This window comes from Dreissena polymorpha, chromosome 1 (assembly GCF_020536995.1).
Source record: "Dreissena polymorpha isolate Duluth1 chromosome 1, UMN_Dpol_1.0, whole genome shotgun sequence".
Lineage (NCBI taxonomy): Eukaryota > Metazoa > Mollusca > Bivalvia > Myida > Dreissenidae > Dreissena > Dreissena polymorpha.
In genome coordinates this window covers 73,343,877-73,365,033 of record NC_068355.1, presented here as the reverse complement: position 1 = coordinate 73,365,033, position 21,157 = coordinate 73,343,877, and the positions used below count along the sequence as shown (strand labels likewise).

At 36.5% G+C, this 21,157-nt stretch overlaps 1 protein-coding gene and 1 long non-coding RNA gene across 4 annotated transcripts in view; one reads left to right on the top strand and one right to left on the bottom strand.

The window, feature by feature from the left end:
• Positions 1-270: 270 nt before the first annotated feature.
• Positions 271-13,401, bottom strand: LOC127835067 (uncharacterized). Its single transcript, XR_008028330.1, has 3 exons — positions 13,261-13,401; positions 7,521-7,619; positions 271-1,524 (listed from the first exon to the last, which is right to left on the bottom strand). It is a non-coding gene; the product is annotated as an uncharacterized LOC127835067 (long non-coding RNA).
• LOC127834963 (1,4-alpha-glucan-branching enzyme-like) overlaps positions 10,793-21,157 on the top strand; it is a 29,941-nt gene continuing 19,576 nt past the window's right edge. The window contains exons 1-5 of one of the 3 annotated variants that reach the window (XM_052361122.1): positions 10,793-10,824; positions 12,006-12,116; positions 13,569-13,727; positions 16,118-16,287; positions 17,747-17,862. In XM_052361122.1, the coding sequence (XP_052217082.1) occupies positions 10,808-10,824; positions 12,006-12,116; positions 13,569-13,727; positions 16,118-16,287; positions 17,747-17,862 (573 nt within the window). In that variant the 5' untranslated portion in view covers positions 10,793-10,807. Of the gene's footprint in view, positions 10,825-12,005; positions 12,117-13,568; positions 13,728-15,306; positions 15,411-16,117; positions 16,288-17,746; positions 17,863-21,157 lie in introns of those variants that run through there. The other 2 variants (XM_052361130.1, XM_052361139.1) reach the window with 2 other exon arrangements.

Below are 21,157 nucleotides of genomic sequence, written 5' to 3'. Positions count from 1 at the left end.
TCATGGAAAAAGACAAAGGGTTTAACATGAGCCAAAACTGGTTTCAGTCACAATGTTACTTCCTTCACGCTCGCCTACACATTCAGGTTATTCGCCAGTTCAATATTAGTTGAGACTTGAGTACACAACACCTTGATTTGTGTACAGACGGACAAGTGCAAATGTATGTACAGATGGACAAGTGCATTGCGCAATAGCTCCAAATGTGGGGGTATAAAACAATTCCGTAGCGGAGTTTACCAGAAAACTGAAATCAAACACTGTCAAAGCTAAAAAGACCTGTACATTTTAATACCATGATCAGGAGAAAAGCATGTACAATTAGACACACGAAAACTTTGTAGGCCACTGTTTGTTAACCTAAACAGACAATGCTATATTTGCAAGTAAATAAATAAGAGCTGTCAGAGGACAGCGCGCTCAACTATTCGAGTGCTTGACAGTTTAACGCAAGCCATTATGGAGAGCGGGGTATAATGTGGGTGTGTGGTCATTTAATGGTGATCTTTCAAAAAAATTAAAAAAAATTTGGGGGGGGGGGGATTCTGGGGTGGGGCTTTGGGGATAGTTTGGGTGGAGTCCATTGTGGTATGTCAGGTAAGTGTTGTATTGTCAAAGTATGAATCAAATCTGATGTTAAATAAAGAAGTTATGGCAAATTAAGCACAATTTATTAATTTGACCTTGAGAGTCAAGGTCATTCAAAGGTCAAGGTCAAATTCAACTTGCAAGGTACAGTAACATCATGATAGTAAGAAAGTATTTGAAGTTTGAAAGCAATAGCCTTGATACTTTAGAAGTAAAGTGGATCTTAACACAAAATTTAACAAAATATTCAAAGTTACAAAGACAAAAAGGGCCATAATTCCTACAAAATGCTTGATACGGTTGTCTGCTCTTGTTTATAGGTTGGGGTCATGTTGGTTAAGAAGTATGCAAAATATAAAAGCAATATGTCAAGGGACATTGAAAATATTTGAGGTGGTACGCAAACTTTAACATAGAGTTATCAATAATATGCATATTCTTAGCGGAAAAAGGGCCATAATTCTTACAAAATGCTTGATACAGTCGTCTGCTCTTGTTTATAGGTTGGGGTCATGGTGGTAAAGAAGTATGCAAAATATGAAAGCAATATGTCAAGGGACATAGGAAATATTTGGGGTGGTACGCAAACTTTAACATTTGCACGCTAACGCCGACGCCGGGGTGAGTAGGATAGCTCCACTATATATATTTCATATATAATAGTCGAGCTAATAAATGCATATGTGTTTATAGACTCAATAAATACAATATGCATTCATGTATATATAAGGCAACATGAGATCACAACCCATTTCTGTATGATCACAACGCTGTTCTTTCTGTGTATACCACTTCCGCCACATGAGTTCCGGAATGGGTGACATGATCTGCGCAATTCAGCTCCTCTGGCATGTTGAAACTCCGGAATCGCGCTATGGCTTCAGCACTGGCGCAGCTCATTTTCCCTGGGGTGGAGGGGGTGGTTGGCTCAGTCTCCTAAAAAACATTAAGCATTGAAGTGCTCATCTGAGTTAAGCTACTCCAGTTGTCAACAACGTGACCTAATTTTTTTTTACAAATATTGGCCCAATTTCAAACATGATTGTAAACTTAAACATTCTGATCATGTTTAACCACGATTATATATAGAATCATAAATGTGGCTTTTTAAGTGGGGAAAAGCTTGCGAAGATTTTAATTGGTGACGTAGTTTTTGGACACATAAGAACGAATTGAAACTTGGTCTAGATATAGTTGACAGAAACATTCTGATCAAGTGTCAAGAGATTAAGAGATTGAGACATAATGCCACGTCTGAAGTGGTAAAAATTTTGTTCTAAGATTTTACCTTGTTCTTTGATGACAGTTTTTTTATGCATGCAACCTACATGTAGGTTTAAATATATATTTGGATATTGCCAAGATAAACATTTAAACCAATTTCTTCATTTATGATTCATAAATGTAGCCTCTATAATGGTAATTGTGACCTAGATTTTGGAAACACATAGTTCACACTAAACTTTGGCCTAGATATTGTCAAGATACACATTCTGAACAAGTTTAATTAATCAATGTGGCACAAGGCACAATTTTTTTATCCCCACGCTTTTTGAAAAGCGTGGGGATATTGTGGTTATCTCCGCCGTCTGTACGTCAGTCTGTCCGTTCTGGCCACTATCTCCTCCTACACTATAAGCATTAGAACCTTGAAACTTACACACATGGTAGATAGGAGCATATGTGCGACCCTGCACTATTTGTAATTTTGATCTGACCCCTGGGTCAAAAGTTATGGGATTGGGGTGGGGCCGGGTCAGAGATTTTCACTCATTTTTTTAATGTTATTTTACATTAACTTCTTCATTTCTACATGGATTCACTTCAAATTGATACTGAAAATCTCTTATGACAATACGGTCAATCTCAATTTTGCATGGCCCCATTACCAACCCTGGGGCGCCTGCCCACATAGGCCACACCCATCCAAAATTGCCTTTTACTATAATTTCTTAATTTCTACACCGATTCACTTCTAATTGATACTGAACTACTCTTATGACAATACAATCAATCTCAACTATGCATGGCCCCATTACCAACCATGGGGCGCCCCGCCCACATAGGCCACACCCACCCAAAATTGCCTTTTACTATAACTTCTTCATTTCTACACCAATTCACTTCTAATTGATACTGAACTTCTCTTATGACAATACGGTCAATCTCAACTATGCATGGCCCCATTACCAACCCTGGGACGCCCCTGGGTCAAACATGCGGTGTGGGGATACGCATCGGCCTCTGCCGCGCCATTTCTAGTTTTATTTGACCTGGAATCTGGACGCAGATGATCCAGAGTGCCAACATCAATCATCTAGCTGACCATGATTCATCAAGATTTAAAAAAAATGAGACCTCTAGAGTGGCAACAATGTGAAAATTGACGACCAAATGTAAACCGACGCTGACAGACATCAGACCCAGGGCGACCACAGTTATATTCATCATGATGAGCTAGTAATCCAATGGCAAGTTAAAAATAGCTATATCTATATATAAACAGAGCTAATGAGCAATTAAAATAAATGAAAGTAGTTTTTATCCAATCAAGTGATCTTAATTTTTAAGTATTGCTCTCGATCAAGATAGCAATGGAACAAATGTTCTGACCAAATGCCATAGCCATTGGTAAATAAGTTTTGCATCTAGAGTGTCCATGAGGTTTTGTTTAGTTTAAACTTGTGACCTAGTTTTTGAGACAAAATTTTCAAACTCAGCCGATATGACGTCATGGGGATAAATGTTCATATTTTATAAAGATTTGCAATAAATGTTTTAACGATGCAAATTATGGTTATGCACAACAGGTAAAAGGCAATCACAAAAGATAATGCTAAGCACATTTTTCTCAAAAGAGCTAAAAGGTATATTGCCACAGAGTAAATAAAAATATACCATTTTGTTATAGCGCAATTGTGTTTGCATCATTAGATATCCACTTGATTCAGTTACTTAAATAATCACATTGGGTTGTTAGGCAAAAATATCACACCCTTCAAGTGACTTGATGTATTCATCACACCCATTTAGTGACTTGATGTATTCATCACACCCATTTAGTGACTTGATGTATTCATCACACCCATTAAGTGACTTGATGTATTCAGCACACCCATTAAGTGGCTTGATGTATTCATCACACCCATTTAGTGACTTGATGTATTCAGCACACCCATTAAGTGGCTTGATGTATTCATCACACCCATTTAGTGACTTGATGTATTCATCACACCCATTTAGTGACTTGATGTATTCATCACACCCATTTAGTGACTTGATGTATTCAGCACACCCATTAAGTGGCTTGATGTATTCATCACACCCATTAAGTGGCTTGATGTATTCATCACACCCATTTAGTGACTTGATGTATTCAGCACACCCATTTAGTGACTTGATGTATTCATCACACCCATTTAGTGACTTGATGTATTCATCACACCCATTTAGTGACTTGATGTATTCAGCACACCCATTAAGTGGCTTGATGTATTCATCACACCCATTAAGTGGCTTGATGTAATCATCACACCCATTCCGTGACTTGATGTATTCAGCACACCCATTAAGTGGCTTGATGTATTCATCACACCCATTTAGTGACTTGATGTATTCATCACACCCATTTAGTGACTTGATGTATTCAGCACACCCATTAAGTGGCTTGATGTATTCATCACACCCATTTAGTGACTTGATGTATTCAGCACACCCATTAAGTGGCTTGATGTATTCATCACACCCATTTAGTGACTTGATGTATTCATCACACCCATTTAGTGACTTGATGTATTCATCACACCCATTTAGTGACTTGATGTATTCAGCACACCCATTAAGTGGCTTGATGTATTCATCACACCCATTTAGTGGCTTGATGTATTCATCACACCCATTTAGTGACTTGATGTATTCAGCACACCCATTTAGTGACTTGATGTATTCATCACACCCATTTAGTGACTTGATGTATTCATCACACCCATTTAGTGACTTGATGTATTCAGCACACCCATTAAGTGGCTTGATGTATTCATCACACCCATTAAGTGGCTTGATGTATTCATCACACCCATTCCGTGACTTGATGTATTCAGCACACCCATTAAGTGGCTTGATGTATTCCTCACACCCATTTAGTGACTTGATGTATTCATCACACCCATTTAGTGACTTGTTGTATTCATCACACCCATTTAGTGACTTGATGTATTCATCACACCCATTTAGTGACTTGATGTATTCATCACTGCCATTAAGTGGCTTGATGTATTCATCACACCCATTTAGTGACTTGATGTATTCATCACACCCATTTAGTGACTTGATGTATTCAGCACACCCATTAAGTGGCTTGATGTATTCATCACACCCATTTAGTGACTTGATGTATTCATCACACCCATTTAGTGACTTGATGTATTCATCACACCCATTTAGTGACTTGATGTATTCATCACACCCATTTAGTGACTTGATGTATTCATCACACCCATTAAGTGGCTTGATGTATTCATCACACCCATTTAGTGACTTGATGTATTCAGCACACCCATTAAGTGGCTTGATGTATTCATTACACCCATTTAGTGACTTGATGTATTCATCACACCCATTAAGTGACTTGATGTATTCAGCACACCCATTTAGTGACTTGATGTATTCATCACACCCATTTAGTGACTTGATGTATTCATCACACCCATTAAGTGGCTTGATGTATTCATCACACCCATCAAGTGGCTTGATGTATTCATCACAACTCCGTATTTGCAATACTCATGCAGTGTGTTGTGCCTGGTAGAGGGGTTTATTCAATTTATTTATTAAATCCTTGTTTATTTGATTGTTAGATTACAACTACACATGAATTAAAATGTCTAAAAAAAATTCCATACAAAGCAAAAATACAGCAAGTCTTTATGTAAAAGGTTAAGGTATCCAGTTAAATCTGAGCGTAAATGATAAAAATGTGAAACTTTTTTCATTCAGACCGTATTTTTTTAAATTTCAAGTTACAGGTCCTTTCTGAAGTTCCAATGACCTCTTTTGTCTTATTATACTGCCAGTGAACTCCTCTGGCCTCAGATACAATCCCTCTGTTTACCTGAGGACAGCCTGTTACATGTCCATAGCTACAAACAAAATTTCAGCACAATAATGTCCATCCTTACTGACGTTCAATTTTTTGTAACAGTGACCTTGACCAAACTGACCCTACTGCATTCCCTGTACAGTTCTGCATGTCTGTTAGAGATACATGTAGGAGTAATAGCAATTCATAACTACCAAAAGGAATATATGGGCATATTAAATCTACCAACTTGAAGGTCAAACTTATGGGCTTTGGTTGTTGACCAGGACATGATGATCCAAAACAAATGCGTAAAGTTTCAATTGAATATTTGTAGTAGCTACAGAAATATCAGTATGTACTTGTTGAAAGCAAACTTAAAACTGAATTTTGACCTCCACCAAATCTTAACTTGTTAAAGGGGCCTTTTCACAGATTTTGGCATTTTTTTAAATTATTCATTAAATGCTTTATATTGATAAATGTAAACATTGGATCGTAAAAGCTCCAGTAAAAAATCAAGAAAAAAATTAAAAAAAGGAAAAGAACATTGCCCGGAGCAGGTTTCGAACCAGTGACCCCTGGAGTCCTGCCAGAGACCTGAAGTAAAAACGCTCTAGCCTACTGAGCTATTCCGCCGAGTACACATTCTTGCCGTATTTTATACCTTATATAAGCAATCTTCGTAGTTTCACAAAATTTAACGACAAAAACAGAACTCTCCAAATTATTCAATCGTTTCGCGTTGCAACGCTTTATAATTTTTAGGTTTTAAAATCGTCAAAAGATGCATATAATGGCTATATTAGAGCATGGTTAATGATCAGTATTACTGTTTCCTCACAAATATCATAACTAAAACGAAAAATTACGAATCTGAAACAACTTTTTTCAATTTTGTCAATTTACCAAAGCGTGAAAAGATCCCTTTAAGTACAACAAAGGATACAATCCTGCTAAAAGACTGGTCACAGTTAAAGGGATCTTTTCACGCTTTGGTAAATTGACAAAATTGAAAAAAGTTGTTTCAGATTCGCAAATTTTCGTTTTAGTTATGATATTTGTGAGGAAACAGAAATACTGAACATTTACCATGGTCTAATAGAGCCATAATATGCATCATTTGACGATTTTAAAACCTAAAAATTATAAAGCGTTGCAACGCGAAACGATTGAATAATTTGGAGAGTTCTGTTTTTGTCGTTAAATTTTGTGAAACTACGAAGATTGCTTATATAGGGTATAAAATACGTTCAGCATGTGTATTCGGCGGAATAGCTCAGTAGGCTAAAGCGTTTTTACTTCAGGACTCTGGCAGGACTCCAGGGGTCACTGGTTCGAAACCTGGTCCGGGCAATGTTCTTTTCCTTTTTTAAATTTTATTCTTGATTTTTTTCTGGAGCTTTTACGATCCAATGTTTACATTTATCGATATAAAGCATTTAATGAATAAGTTAAAAAATACCAAAATCTGTGAAAAGGCCCCTTTAACAGTCTTAGTCAACAACTGTGTATTAAAAAAACCCTGCATAAAAACTTCAAGTGTATGTGCAATATCACAAGTAGACACAGAGATGCAGAATTGCACATTTTTTTTTATACATTTCTGTACAAAAAGGGACAAAGTTCTACTAAATTGACAGTAAAAGTTATGGACCTATGGACAGTGATATTGAGATGTTGCATGTTTATCTTAACCGCAGCAGTACACAGACATGGATGCAAACATTTAGGTGAGTAATGAAGTTATATAGTACTATATTTCCTCTATATTTGTTTAATAGTCTAGCTTAAATTGTGAAGATTAAAATGTTTGTTAATAAAAAAGGTCATATCTATTGTACAACTAACAAACCTGTTGTTCATTAAAACCAGAAGAATTTGCTTCTTTTCCATGAGATGATTCCATTATTGTTGTATATATGAATGTCAATGGGATGGCTATGTCACTGAACTGAAAATATAGTACAAATACAAAGCAAATTAATGTGTAAACTAGAAATGGCGCGGCAGAGGCCGACGCGTATCCCCACGCCGAATGTTTGACCTAGGTGTGCCCCAGGGTTGGTAATGGGGCCATGCATAGCTGAGATTGACCGTATTGTCATAAGAGAAGTTCATCATCAATTAGAAGTGAATTGGTGTAGAAATGAAGAAGTTATAGTAAAAGGCAATTTTGGGTGGGTGTGACATATGTGGGCAGGGCGCCCCAGGGTTGGTAATTGTGCCATGCATAGTTGAGATTGACCATATTGTCATAAGAGAAGTTCAGTATCAATTTGAAGTGAATCGGTGTAGAAAAGAAGAAATTATAGTAAAAGGCAATTTTGGGTGGGTGTGGTCTATGTGGGCGGGGCCCCAGGGTTGGTAATGGGGCCATGCATAGTTGAGATTGACCGTATTGTCATAAGAGAGGTTCAGTATCAATTTGAAGTGAATCGGTGTAGAAATGAAGAAATTATAGTAAAAGGCAATTTTGGGTGGGTGTGGTCTATGTGGGCGGGGCGCCCCAGGGTTGGTAATGGGGCCATGCATAGTTGAGATTGACTGTATAGTCATAAGAGAAGTTCAATATCAATTGAAGTGAATCGGTGTAGAAATGAAGAAATTTTAGTAAAGGCAATTTTGGGTGGGTGTGGTCTATGTGGGCGGGGCCCCAGGGTTGGTTATGGGGCCATGCATAGTTGAGATTGACCCTAATGTCATAAGAGAAGTTCAGTATCAATTTGAAGTGAATCCGTGTAGAAATGAAAAAATTATAGTAAATGGAATTTTTTGGTGGGTGTGGCCTATGTGGGCGGGCGCCCCAGGGTTGGGATTGGGGCCATGCATAGTTGAGATTGACCCTAATGTCATAACAAAAGTTCAGTATCAATTTGAAGTGAATCCGTGTAGAAATGAAAAAATTATAGTAAATGGAAATTTTTGGTGGGTGTGGCCTATGTGGGCGTCCGTCCTGGCCACTATCTCCTCCTACACTAAAAGCACTAGAACTTTGAAACTTACACACATGGTAGCTATGAGCATATGTGCGACCCTGCACTATTTGGAATTTTGATCTGACCCCTGGGTCAAAAGTTATAGCGGTTGGGGTGGGGCCGCGTCAGAAATTATCACTAATTTTTTTAGGTTATTTTACATTTACTTCTTTATTTCTACACCGATTCACTTCAGATTGATACTGGACCTCTCTTATGACAATACGGTCAATCTCAACCATGCATGGCCCCATTCCCAACCCTGGGGCGCCCCGCCCACATAGGCCACACCCACCAAAAATTTCCATTTACTATAATTTTTTCATTTCTACACGGATTCACTTCAAATTGATACTGAACTTTTGTTATGACATTAGGGTCAATCTCAACTATGCATGGCCCCAATCCCAACCCTGGGGCGCCCGCCCACATAGGCCACACCCACCAAAAAATTCCATTTACTATAATTTTTTCATTTCTACACGGATTCACTTCAAATTGATACTGAACTTCTCTTATGACATTAGGGTCAATCTCAACTATGCATGGCCCCATAACCAACCCTGGGGCCCCGCCCACATAGACCACACCCACCTAAAATTGCCTTTACTATAATTTCTTCATTTCTACACCGATTCACTTCAAATTGATATTGAACTTCTCTTATGACAATACAGTCAATCTCAACTATGCATGGCCCCATTACCAACCCTGGGGCGCCCCGCCCACATAGACCACAACCACCCAAAATTGCCTTTTACTATAATTGCTTTATTTCTACACCGATTCACTTCAAATTGATACTGAACCTCTCTTATGACAATACGGTCAATCTCAACTATGCATGGCCCCATTACCAACCCTGGGGCGCCCTGCCCACATATGTCACACCCACCCAAAATTGCCTTTTACTATAACTTCTTCATTTCTACACCAATTCACTTCTAATTGATGATGAACTTCTCTTATGACAATACGGTCAATCTCAGCTATGCATGGCCCCATTACCAACCCTGGGGCACACCTAGGTCAAACATTCAGCGTGGGGAAACGCGTCGGCCTCTGCCGCGCCATTTCTAGTTATATTTTGAGTTTAAGGTAAATCCCTTCTGTAGATTTAGAGTTACATGTATGCTACGGACAAACATTTACTTTGAAATTAAATAAAGGGAGATAATTTAAAAAACATAAGGTAGATAGAGTTATCGTTCTTAGTCATTGCACTTTTCCTACATGCCAACTGTTTATATGTCAAGTTTCAGGTAAATCCCTTCAGTAGATTTAAGGTCATGCTCCGGACAAAAATTTACTTTGAAATTATATAAAGGGAGTTAATTAAAAAACTAAGGTAGATAGAGTTATGGTTTTTTGGTCACTGCACTTTTCTTACTTGCCATCTGTTTATATTTCAAGTTTCAAGTAAATCCCTTCAGTAGATTTAGAGTAACGCTCCGGACAAAATATTACTTTTAAATTAAATAAAGGGAGAAAATTCACACACTAAGGTATATAGAGTTATGGTACTAAGTCACTGCACTTTTTCTACTTGGCATCTGTTTATATTTCAAGTTTCAAGTAAATCCCTTCAGTAGATTTAGAGTTATGCTACAAACAAAAATTTACTTTGAAATTATATAAAGGGCAGGGATCATATTATTTTCGGTTTTGTCGGTCCTAGACCGATTGGGGTCATGACAGACCGATTGAAAATCCCAAACAGTCGGTCCGATTCTGTTTGCTATTAAAATTCCCATGTCATGAAATCGATTACACAGTGTACATGCTAACACACCCTAATGACATTCTTATCTCGATTAGGTGTGATGGTTACAATACACTAAATACTTTTGGCTATACCCTCTAAAAACAAAATCTTCATTTATTTGAAGACACAATTCTCTGTACGGGCACTTGCCATGACTTTATTTTTGAATATTTCTGTGTTCATGTGGTAGGGAAAAGATTGTTGTATACTACAAATTCCCTGTTTTGCTTTTAGGTTGGAGACTACATAAGACTTTGACAGTTGGCGGGAAACCATCATCAACTGGAGAATTGCCGGTAAAAAGATGGCCAAAAAACAGTGACCGCTGATTCGCATTGAGTTCTTTCTTACATATTGGATGACCTATGTTTTTTATTGTTTAAATCATTGCGGCTTGGAATGCTCTTGAAGAAAAGGTATGGTTATGGGGGTGTCTACGCGCAAAAGTTTGACTTTATTTTTTGTTAAAGTTATTGCTTTTACATTGAATTTGTGCAGGAAATCTTTTGGTATGTTGTGACCTGATAAACCATTAGCTGCAATCTCTAAACCGGTCAGGACCGGTTTATTGCACGTCAGACCAAGAATCAAAAACTTGTGAACAGCGGATTATAGACGCATCCGAAAGACGCGTCTGAATGCACGTGCTGTAACTAAACAAAACATGCCGATACATTTTCCACCAGCGTAATAATCGGGTAATATAATTATGAATGAAAGTCGCGGATCTGATCGACAGAACAGCCGAAAGTTATTTTTATCGGTGGAACTATACATAAAATAGTACACAAGAATAATGATATACATTGAATAAATCTTTAGTAAAACCGTGTTAGAATCGAAATAATTCGTGTACTTTATACTTTGTTGTTGAATAACACACGACCGGAAAATTAGATGCGTGGTTTCAAACGCTTCGCTCTCGTGATTAAATCCCTACGCATCTAAACTATCTGCCGTGGGTTATTTGACAACAAATTATTTCTTAGTTAACGTTATTTGGTTTGTTGTTGTCGGTAGCCTACGTACTCACAGACATTAGTTTGGTTCAGTGCATGTTTGTAAGCTATTATCGAGTCGACAACAATTTAAAACATCAGTATAGACTTACACAGATAAATAATATTGACAACGATGAAAAAAGTCTGATAAAACAGCACACGAAACAACAATGAAATACCAAATGATAAAACCAGTTGAGAAATCTCGTTCCGTTTAAAATAAATGCCTAAGGGAATTGTACATGTATTTTACCACCTTCATGAATGGCAAAATCAATGGTATTTTTTTTAACGTATTTTGCCATGATTTCGGATATACATTTTCGGATACTTTTCCCCATTTATATCCGGACCGATTGATGTTGCGGGAAAATATGATCCCTGATAAAGGGAGATAATTCAAAAACTTAGGCAGATAGAGTTATGGTTCTTGGTCACTCGCTTCTCCTAGTTGTAATCTGTTTATATTTTGAGTTTTAAGTAAATACCTTCAGTACATTTAGAGTTATGCTCCGGACAAAAATTTACTTTAAAATTATATACAGGGAGATAATTCATCTGTTTATATTTTAAGTTCAAGTTAATCCATTGAATAGATTTGGAGTTATGCTCTGGACAAAGTTTCAAACGGAAGGACGGACAGAGAGACGGGACCAATTACTAATCCCATCCGAAATTTCGGCGGGGATAAAAAGTTGGGAGTTCTGGTAACTGAATTAACAAACTTAAATACTTCTTCACTTTGTACATTTGAAGACATGCACTATTATTACTCTAGCGTAAAATAATATTATCATGGACATAAACAAGTTGATATAGAACATGACGATCAACAAGTTTTAGAATGTCAACAAAATTGTTGTAACTTTGATATAGGTTTGTTTTATTAAGTTACATATACAATTTTACCAATATAATACTTTCAACATTCAGACAAATAAATTTTAGGGGGATAAATATTGGACTAGCTAAAAATGTAAAGGTCTTTTCAATCATACCAGCATTTTTTCAAAAAGTCTGAATTAAGAAGTTTTAAGAAAAATTATTGTCATTTTGAGAATGTCTTGAGACTCGAATGCGAATGCTAAAAATCAAGGTCATCATTGCAGGTCAAAAAAATCTCAGAGACGGCTAACGCTGGATTGTCTTGTTCAATTTACTGTATGTATATAATGTAAAACTTAAACTAAGTAGTAGTAGTAGTAGTAGTAGTAAGTTAGTAGTTGTAGTATTAGTAGTGTTAGTAGTAGTAGTAGTAGTAGTAGCAGTAGTAGTAGTAGTAGTAACAGTAGTATTAGTAGTAGTAGTAGTAGCAACAGCAGCAACAACAACAGCAGCAGCAGTAGTAGTAGAAGTAGTAATAGTAGTATGTTATGTTATATCAGAGCCTTGCTTTTGGGACGTTTTCATTGGCTGATTAATTTGAGGGAACAAGATAGTATTTGATTGGCTGACTAACTCGTGGCCACGAGTTAGCTAAGTCGGGATCTCGAGATCTCGAAATTCTCTCCTCTTGTTTAATGCACCCTTTCTTTATTTACTGCACTGCTCTTTTTTAATTGCACTCATCTTTTATTTAGTTTTGCACTCCTCTTTTTTCTATCTCGTGGCCGCACGACATAGCTAACTCGAAATCCCGAGTTACTAAGTCGTGGCCACGAGACAGAAAAAAAGAGGAGTGCAATTAAAAAAAGAGGAGTGGATGTCACCTCTATGCCACCGTACAGTTGTCAATCCGGATGAATCATTACAAAACAGTTAGACGAAACGAAGAAACGAAAAATAAAGAAATTATTCCTTACTATAGACTTCTTTAACAAACTTAATATTTTAAGGTTATGTTGAACTTACATGTTTTACAAAACGTGCATACTCCGCATCTTTCAATCAATCATGTATACATTTTTGACAGCTGATCTTTTTTTTGAAGAGTTCATCTAGGGGAGGTCACTTCCATTACCTTTATCAATTAACAAAAATTTCTACAAAATAACTTATTATCGAAGAATTTCCACTTTATGTTAACGCGTGGCAACACAAAAAGTATTTAAGCTCTACTTAATTGTTTAAAAGATTGCGACAAATTAACACACGCACATTGCATGATGTCGGAATTTTTTGTGTGAGTAACCGACCTTGACCTTTCGGATTGTTGACAGGCTTCTGCTTCTGAAGGTTGAAGTTTCACATGTGCGGTTACTTTTGCTCGGTTTGCATCACATAGAAAGTATGTCATCTCAGATCGAGGTGCCGTATATCGACAAACTGTTCGAAGCTGACGGGTATTTGAGACTTCATGAAGGAGAAATCCGTAGAAGGTATGCAAACTGTTTTGAGAATTTGGGAATTCGGGCTTTGCTGACAAGCTAGTCCATATAAACGGACTCCGAGTTCTTCTCGAATGATCTGAGCTTTTATGAGTATACACGTACAGCTCCTAGCGACCCGGAGGGCAATAGCTGAGGATTGGATTATTGCAACTATCTGCAGGGGATGTATTTCTTATCTAAAGCAATCTTGTTTCGCGTACTTTAATTATAGTGCAATTCAATAGCTTGTATTGCGTTTTTTTTGTCTCTTTTGTTGATCAAATTTGAAGTTTTTTTTATCATAGATACTACCCATTCTTCTATAGTGTATAACTATATAGCCCATAGTTAGTTTTGTTTCATAAAGTATGGTGTTCCTGACATACATGCCATAATTTTGTAGGTCCAAAGCGGGACATTCCATAAAAAAATTGTCTGGACATTTGACCAAAAAGCAGGACACCTAAAACGATCTATCATTCCACCTTTACTATAGTCAGTATAGTACTAACAAAAACTCTTGATACTTTTATTCAAGACATAAAACATCTGATATGAAGTATGAAATCTAAAACATAACAATAACAGTTTTATTAAATAAGACAATAGCAAACAACGAAGATAATATTCATCTGTTTAAGAGTACAAAATCTAGAACATTACGACAACAATACTCATTATATTAATTTCAGTGGCAAACATTAACGCAGGGGAGGCTATCCAATTGACTGAAAGTACGGGTTACAGTACACTATCTACCGAACAGTTACATCAGTTACACACGGAATGCGCGGCCGTACACATTTCCGTATTTTGTTTTCTTCTTATATACACAGATTAAACTGAATTGTGAATTGTCAGGCGCTGTATTGGGGTAGTGTCAAACTGTCATGAATAACAACACGTTGTTTTTATTACAATAACACAAGACAAGATTGGTACCACTTTTACTGTTTGTTGCGATGTTTTTTTAAGCATGTGTCCATGCGCAGTTTGTTACTTGTCAATTGTCGCGGCTTAATTGGAGTAGGGTCAAACTGTCATGCATAGCACCTCCTTGTTTTTAGCTTAATTGGAGTAGGGTCAAACTGTCATGCATAGCACCTCGTTGTTTTTATTACAATTACACTAGACAGGATGGGTATCACTTATTGGACTGTTTGTTGCGATTTTGGTATATTGCACATTCGGAATATACCGCTATATTGGAACTTAACATTGAATGTAAAAGACTCATTTATGACGTAGCGTTAATTTTACAAAACAATTGTTTTGTAAACCGTTTCAAACAAATACAAAATAAACACATTTTCAACATTTATTTCATTATAATAAAACTATCGATAGCAATAAGCGACCACTATCTTGAAGACCACCATGGTGTGAATGCCTGATGAAATCAATAATTAGCCGATAAATCGCTGATAAGGTGTCATAAACAACACTGGTACACACGATAAGTAGAATCGGATTGTTAATTGCGGGCAATAAAGGGATTAGCGGTGGTAAGTGTTAGCGAAACAGAGCTTGAATAGCGAATTTTATTGGGAACCTATACACCTTACATCGTTTTTTAGGAATGTTGGGACAAATCATCTCATGGCGGGACGGCGGGACAAAGGGCCCAAAAGCGGGACTGTCCCGCCGAGATCGGGACGTATGGCATGTATGGTTCCTGATGACCATCATAAGGTACTAAACAGTATGACACTAACAAAGAATGATATGGTTATATTTGGTGCAATATGACATCTAACACTGTTGGGAATGACTAGCCAATAAATCCGATTTTAATTCACAGCCTTATAAGCTTCATAACTTGTGTTTTAAGTTGCAATAATCCAACTGACTCGCAGCTAATTGACGCTCCATTTCTTAATTAGTTGTACTTTAATATATAATAAAATCTCAGAGCATGCAAGAAGAATTAAGCTTGTGCTAGAATTGTTTAAATTATATCTTTGATTATTAGTCCCCAATAATTAGTCCCTCTATGATTCAAGTGGGGCAGTACTGAAGTTGCTCTTTTAAGTATTCCACTTTGTGCGCTTAGAGTTCAATTAGAACTCCTAGAACTCTGTACATATATATTTTTGTATGTCATGCAAGCTATTTGGGTTTTTTATAATGAATTATTGAATGTGAGGATAAAACATTTTAGAAAGTCTACAAGTCACTGTTTGCAATTACACCAATCTGATTGTATCAAAGGATTAAACGTTCATCGTCCTCAAACCATGGTAATTCCATGCCCTTACCATATCATTTTATTATCATAATCCTCGTTATCAACCCAGAGTCATTGTTCCTAATGGTTTGAATTTTATTTTTATTTTTCACAATTACAATGGAACACAATAATATAACAATATGTGGAGATATAACCAATAACTTTGCAGGTATGGATGCTTCAAGAAGCTGTTAAGCCAGATAGATGCAAACGAAGGTGGTCTCGAGAAGTTTACACGTGGCTATGAGAGGTTTGGCATTCATAGGACCTCGGATAACGGCATCCACGTGCTAGAGTGGGCACCAATGGCAGAGGGAATCTACCTAAGAGGAGATTTCAGTAAGTTATACAACTTTTTTTTACATAGCGATGGGCTGGTAGGGTCATTCATTTTTCATTTGTCTGTCTGTTGATATGACACGTTTTGTCGTAAAACAATAATGTTTTTCACATAGCTTCTGTACTTGCAAGAATGATGTATTTGAGCTCTAAAAACACAACTGCCTCCCCTTACCTACTTTTGTACTTCGGACTAATTCAGAGAGTCTAAATCTTTGGTTTACTCAAAATGATGCTCTTTTTAACATCAATACCTATTGCTACAACAGTTTCATGAAACTTGGTTAAAATGTTAAGGTAATTAACAAATCAGTGATACTTGAATGTTATCTATGAACACTTTCAACACACATCACCTCTTCTAAATGTTATCTATGAACACTTTCAACATACTCACATCACCTCTTCACTTTCAACACACTCACATCACCTCTTCACTTTCAACACACTCACATCACCTCTTGGATGTTATCTATGAACACTTTCAACACACTCACATCACCTCGTTATCTATGAACACTTTCAACACTCTCACATCACCTCTTCTCATTTTGATCTTTACATTGACCTACTTTCGGAATAACTCAAAAGTTCTTATTTAACCCTTTGCATGCTGGGAAATTTGTCGTCTGCTTAAATGTCGTCTGCTGAATTTCTAAAATTAGCATTTTCTTCGATTTTTTTCAAAGAACATTATCAGAATAGCAAACAGTTTGGATCCTGATGAGACGCCACGTTCTGTGGCGTCTCATCTGGATCCAAACTGTTTGCAAAGGCCTTCAAAATTCGGTTCCCGCACTGAAAGAGTTAACCACTGGAATGTTCTATACATAAATGTTGCTTACTTAAAAGCTTTGAAAGTTTAATTAAACACTCGGCACCCACATATCGCCTTACCTCATTTTGACCATGGCATTGACTTACTTTTGGACTTCGACTTATTCAATTTCATATTGGCCAATGAAACGAGGCTTCTGCCAGCGGCATATGTGTTTTTTGAATGCAGCATCTTGCTTTTTTTCTGCTTTAAAAAAGGTCTTGTGTGGATGAAATAAGGTATAAAAAAGAACTTAGATATTTACTAAATTCTAAAAATCAACTGCCATTAGGATATTATTGGTAGACTTTTGTATTTTATAATGTTAAACATTGTTTTAGTTTGGTAAATAATAGATCTCTGTAATGTGAAGCATATCATAAAATATACTGCAGACTGTTGATGAAAATTACTTTCTATTCATTCACATAATCAGAAAAGTTGTTATAATATAATTTTTAAATGCATGTGTCACACAACTGAGTTGTTAATTTTACACAATACTTTATATAGTAATACACTGTGTGTGAAAACAATCAATAGAGTATTTCATCCTCACCGTACACATGTATTTATATGCAACATATTTGTATATAGATAAATAATGTATGTTTCATAGCGCAGTCCTTCTGTTTGCGTCAGATAGTTGGAACCAGACCCAGTACCCATTCAAGAAGCTGGACTTTGGGAAATGGGAGTTGACCATTCCACCGAATCCTGATGGAAGCTGTCCCATCAAGCACAACACCAAAGTAAAGGTGAAGAAAAAAAGCATAGCTGATAACGTTTTTGCTGTTAGTTTATATGATTTTGTGTTTTATGCCCATTAAGGCAGGCATAGAGTTTCCGAAATGTCTGTCACTCAGTGGTGTCATTTGGCATTTTTTTGTTTCTGCTGTTACTCAACCTGTTTCCATCATATTGTCACCAAACTTTCAAAAAATGTTTTATAGCATAAAAAGGAGGCCAATTTCAATAACTTAGACAATTCCACTGAACAGAATTTCATCACTATTTTTACTGTAGAAACTTTAATAAAAAATTATAATATGTGCATCTCTGAAACTACAACATTCTGATGTGTTATTTATGGTCAGGTGTACATGTAACATTGTATATTTGCTCTCTGCTTAATTTCATAAAATTGGTCACACCGTGGGGTTGCATTTTTTCTATAGACTTAATAAATAAGTTTTTATGTCCCCCACTATAGTAGTGGGGGACATATTGTTTTTGCCCTGTCTGTTGGTCTGTTGGTTGGTTGGTCTTTTGGTTGGTTGGTTGGTCTGTTTGCGCCAACTTTAACATTTGCAATAACTTTTGCAATATTGAAGATAGCAACTTGATATTTGGCATGCATATGTATCTCATGGAGCTGCACATTTTGAGTGGTTAAAGGTCAAGGTCATCGTTCAAGGTCAAAGGTCAAATATATGGGTCAAAATCGCTCATTTAATGTATACTTTTGCAGTATTTGAATATTCAAGATAGCAACTTGATATTTGGCATGCATGTGTATCTCATGGAGCTGCACATTTTGAGTGGTGAAAGGTCAAGGTCAAGGTCATCCTTCAAGGTCAGATGTCAAATATATGTGGCCAAAATCGCTCATTTTATGAGTACTTTTGCAATATTGAAGAGAGCAACTTGATATTTGGCATGCATGTGTATCTCATGGAGCTGCACATTTTGAGTGGTGAAAGTTCAAGGTCATCCTTCAAGGTCAAATATATGGGTCAAAATTGCTCATGTAATGTCACTTCTGCAATATTGGAGCTAGCAATTTTATATTTGAAATGCATGTGTATCTCATGGAGCTGCACATATTGAGTGGTGAAAGGTCAAGGTCATCCTACAAGGTCAAACATCATATAGGGGGACTTTGTGTTTCACAAACACATCTTGTTTAAAATTCTCCTTTGAAACCACAAGAACCAAATGTGTAAGTGTTGGCATGTAACATTATAATGTGGTTCTTTACAAACTTTGTTCAAACATGCCCCTGGGGTAAAAACTGGCCTGCCCCAGGCTCCAAATTTCTTTTATTTTTACAACTTACAGGGTCACAGTGTGGGGATTTGTCATTATATTGTACTGTGATAAGCTGCTCAGTAAGTAGTACAGGGTGCAGGATCTACAGGGTTTTACACACCGGCTGTAAAGTCACCATTAAAACCTTTATTTTTGCAAATATTGCAAGTTATTCAAATATGTTTTGCAAACATGTTTCGTGCATAAAAGACAGTTTTTCTTGTAGTTTGTGCCCATATGTTAAGATTTAAGAATTAATGATTGAATACACCTGAAATTGGTGCCAAAAATTCAAGTTTCATGCTTCATACAGCATTACCACATACTGGTACATGAATGCGTTAAGTTTGGGCTACGAAAATTCTGGTTAACATTTGGGTGCAAATACCCCAAAAATCTTGGCAAGTTCACTGTTTATGAAAGTAGAAAAATGGAATCTGCTGAAACACTTCAATTTGGATGGGGGTATTCTGCTGAAACTTTGTGTGTAGGTAGCCTATTTAGTCACATCGGAGGTCACTGTGTCTAAGATTAAAACAATAATTTGAAGACATATGGTATGACGTTTAAATTGGTGAGGTAGCTTATACTCGGGTCTAACATGGATTAGTTTTGGGGCTATTTGAGGTAAGGTCAAGATTTCTTGGTATGCAAATAAAAACATTCTCTATCCTGGTATTGCACAATTAATTGAATTAAAATAAAAAATTTAAGTTTAATATCCTGGTTTCAAGGTGTTGCAATGTTTATGTGTTTTGTGTTGTTGTTTTTAGCTTTACTATTAATTGAAAGTTCAAGCTAAACTACTCACCAATGTATAAATGTGTAGTGTTGTGAGAAAACTGGGCATAATGCATGTGCGTAAAGTGTCGTGCAGTCCGCACAGGCTAATCAGGGACAACACTTTCCGCCTAAATTGGATTTTTGCTAAGAAGAGTCTTCATTTAAACGAAAAATGTCATAAAAGCGGAAAGTGTCTTCCCTGATTAGCCTGTGCAGACTGCACAGGCTAATCTGGGACGGCACTTTACGCACATGCAGTATGCCCAGTTTTCTCAGAACACGACTCAAATGTTGATGTCTGCATAATTCTCTGCTGTAAATGAACATTCCACATTGCCATATCACTGCTTTCTGACCATGTCGTTATCTGAATTCAGAAAATTCAGGTTACGGTTTGAGTGCAAATACTCCATATCTCAATCTTCTACATAATAAAACTGTACAGGGAAATAAGAACAGCCACTCACCATACTTATAACTTTGACCAGCATTTTTTAATGAGTATGCCCCTTTGTACTTATAAAAGTCTTGTAAAAGTTTTCATGCAAGAAGTTATGGATTTTTTTTTCAAATTAGAAAAAGTGCCGGTATCAGCCCAATGGGGAAAATTGTGTACGAAAACCCCTGCAATTTTGAAAATTCACGTCTAAATGTCTTCATATTGGAGAATTTGTTTTTTTTTTGCTCCCAAATACTTTAATATTGATAACTATATACTGAAGTTGTCAATATTATATTAATGTAGGTTCGAGTCACAGAGCTGCATAGGGAAACTAACTAAATAATGCATTTTATTTATAATTCCTTCAATCGGGAAATTTTGACAGCAATTGGGAAATATGTATTTTTTCCTAATTGGGAAAGTGCTGTTTTCGGGTTCTTTATAAAGAAGGAAAAAAATCGCTGTAAGTAAATTTCTCTGTAACTACTACAATATTCAATTGAAATCATACATATGTTCACAATTATATTTGGCTTCACAGTCATAAGGTGAATGACATCTCTTGTTCATGAAGCCAATGAGTTTTTATTATTACCGCTGACATTTTGTATTCAAAGTATATATATAAATGTACGTATAGCATTTTTTGTATAAGATCTGATTTGAAGATGCAATTTGTTAAAGTTGGGAAATACTTGGTTCAGCTTTCAATATTCATCATCAGCTTATCTCTGTGTTAATGTCTGCCTGGCAGTAGTGTACTTCAGAAATATGAATCAATGCTGACACATAAGTTC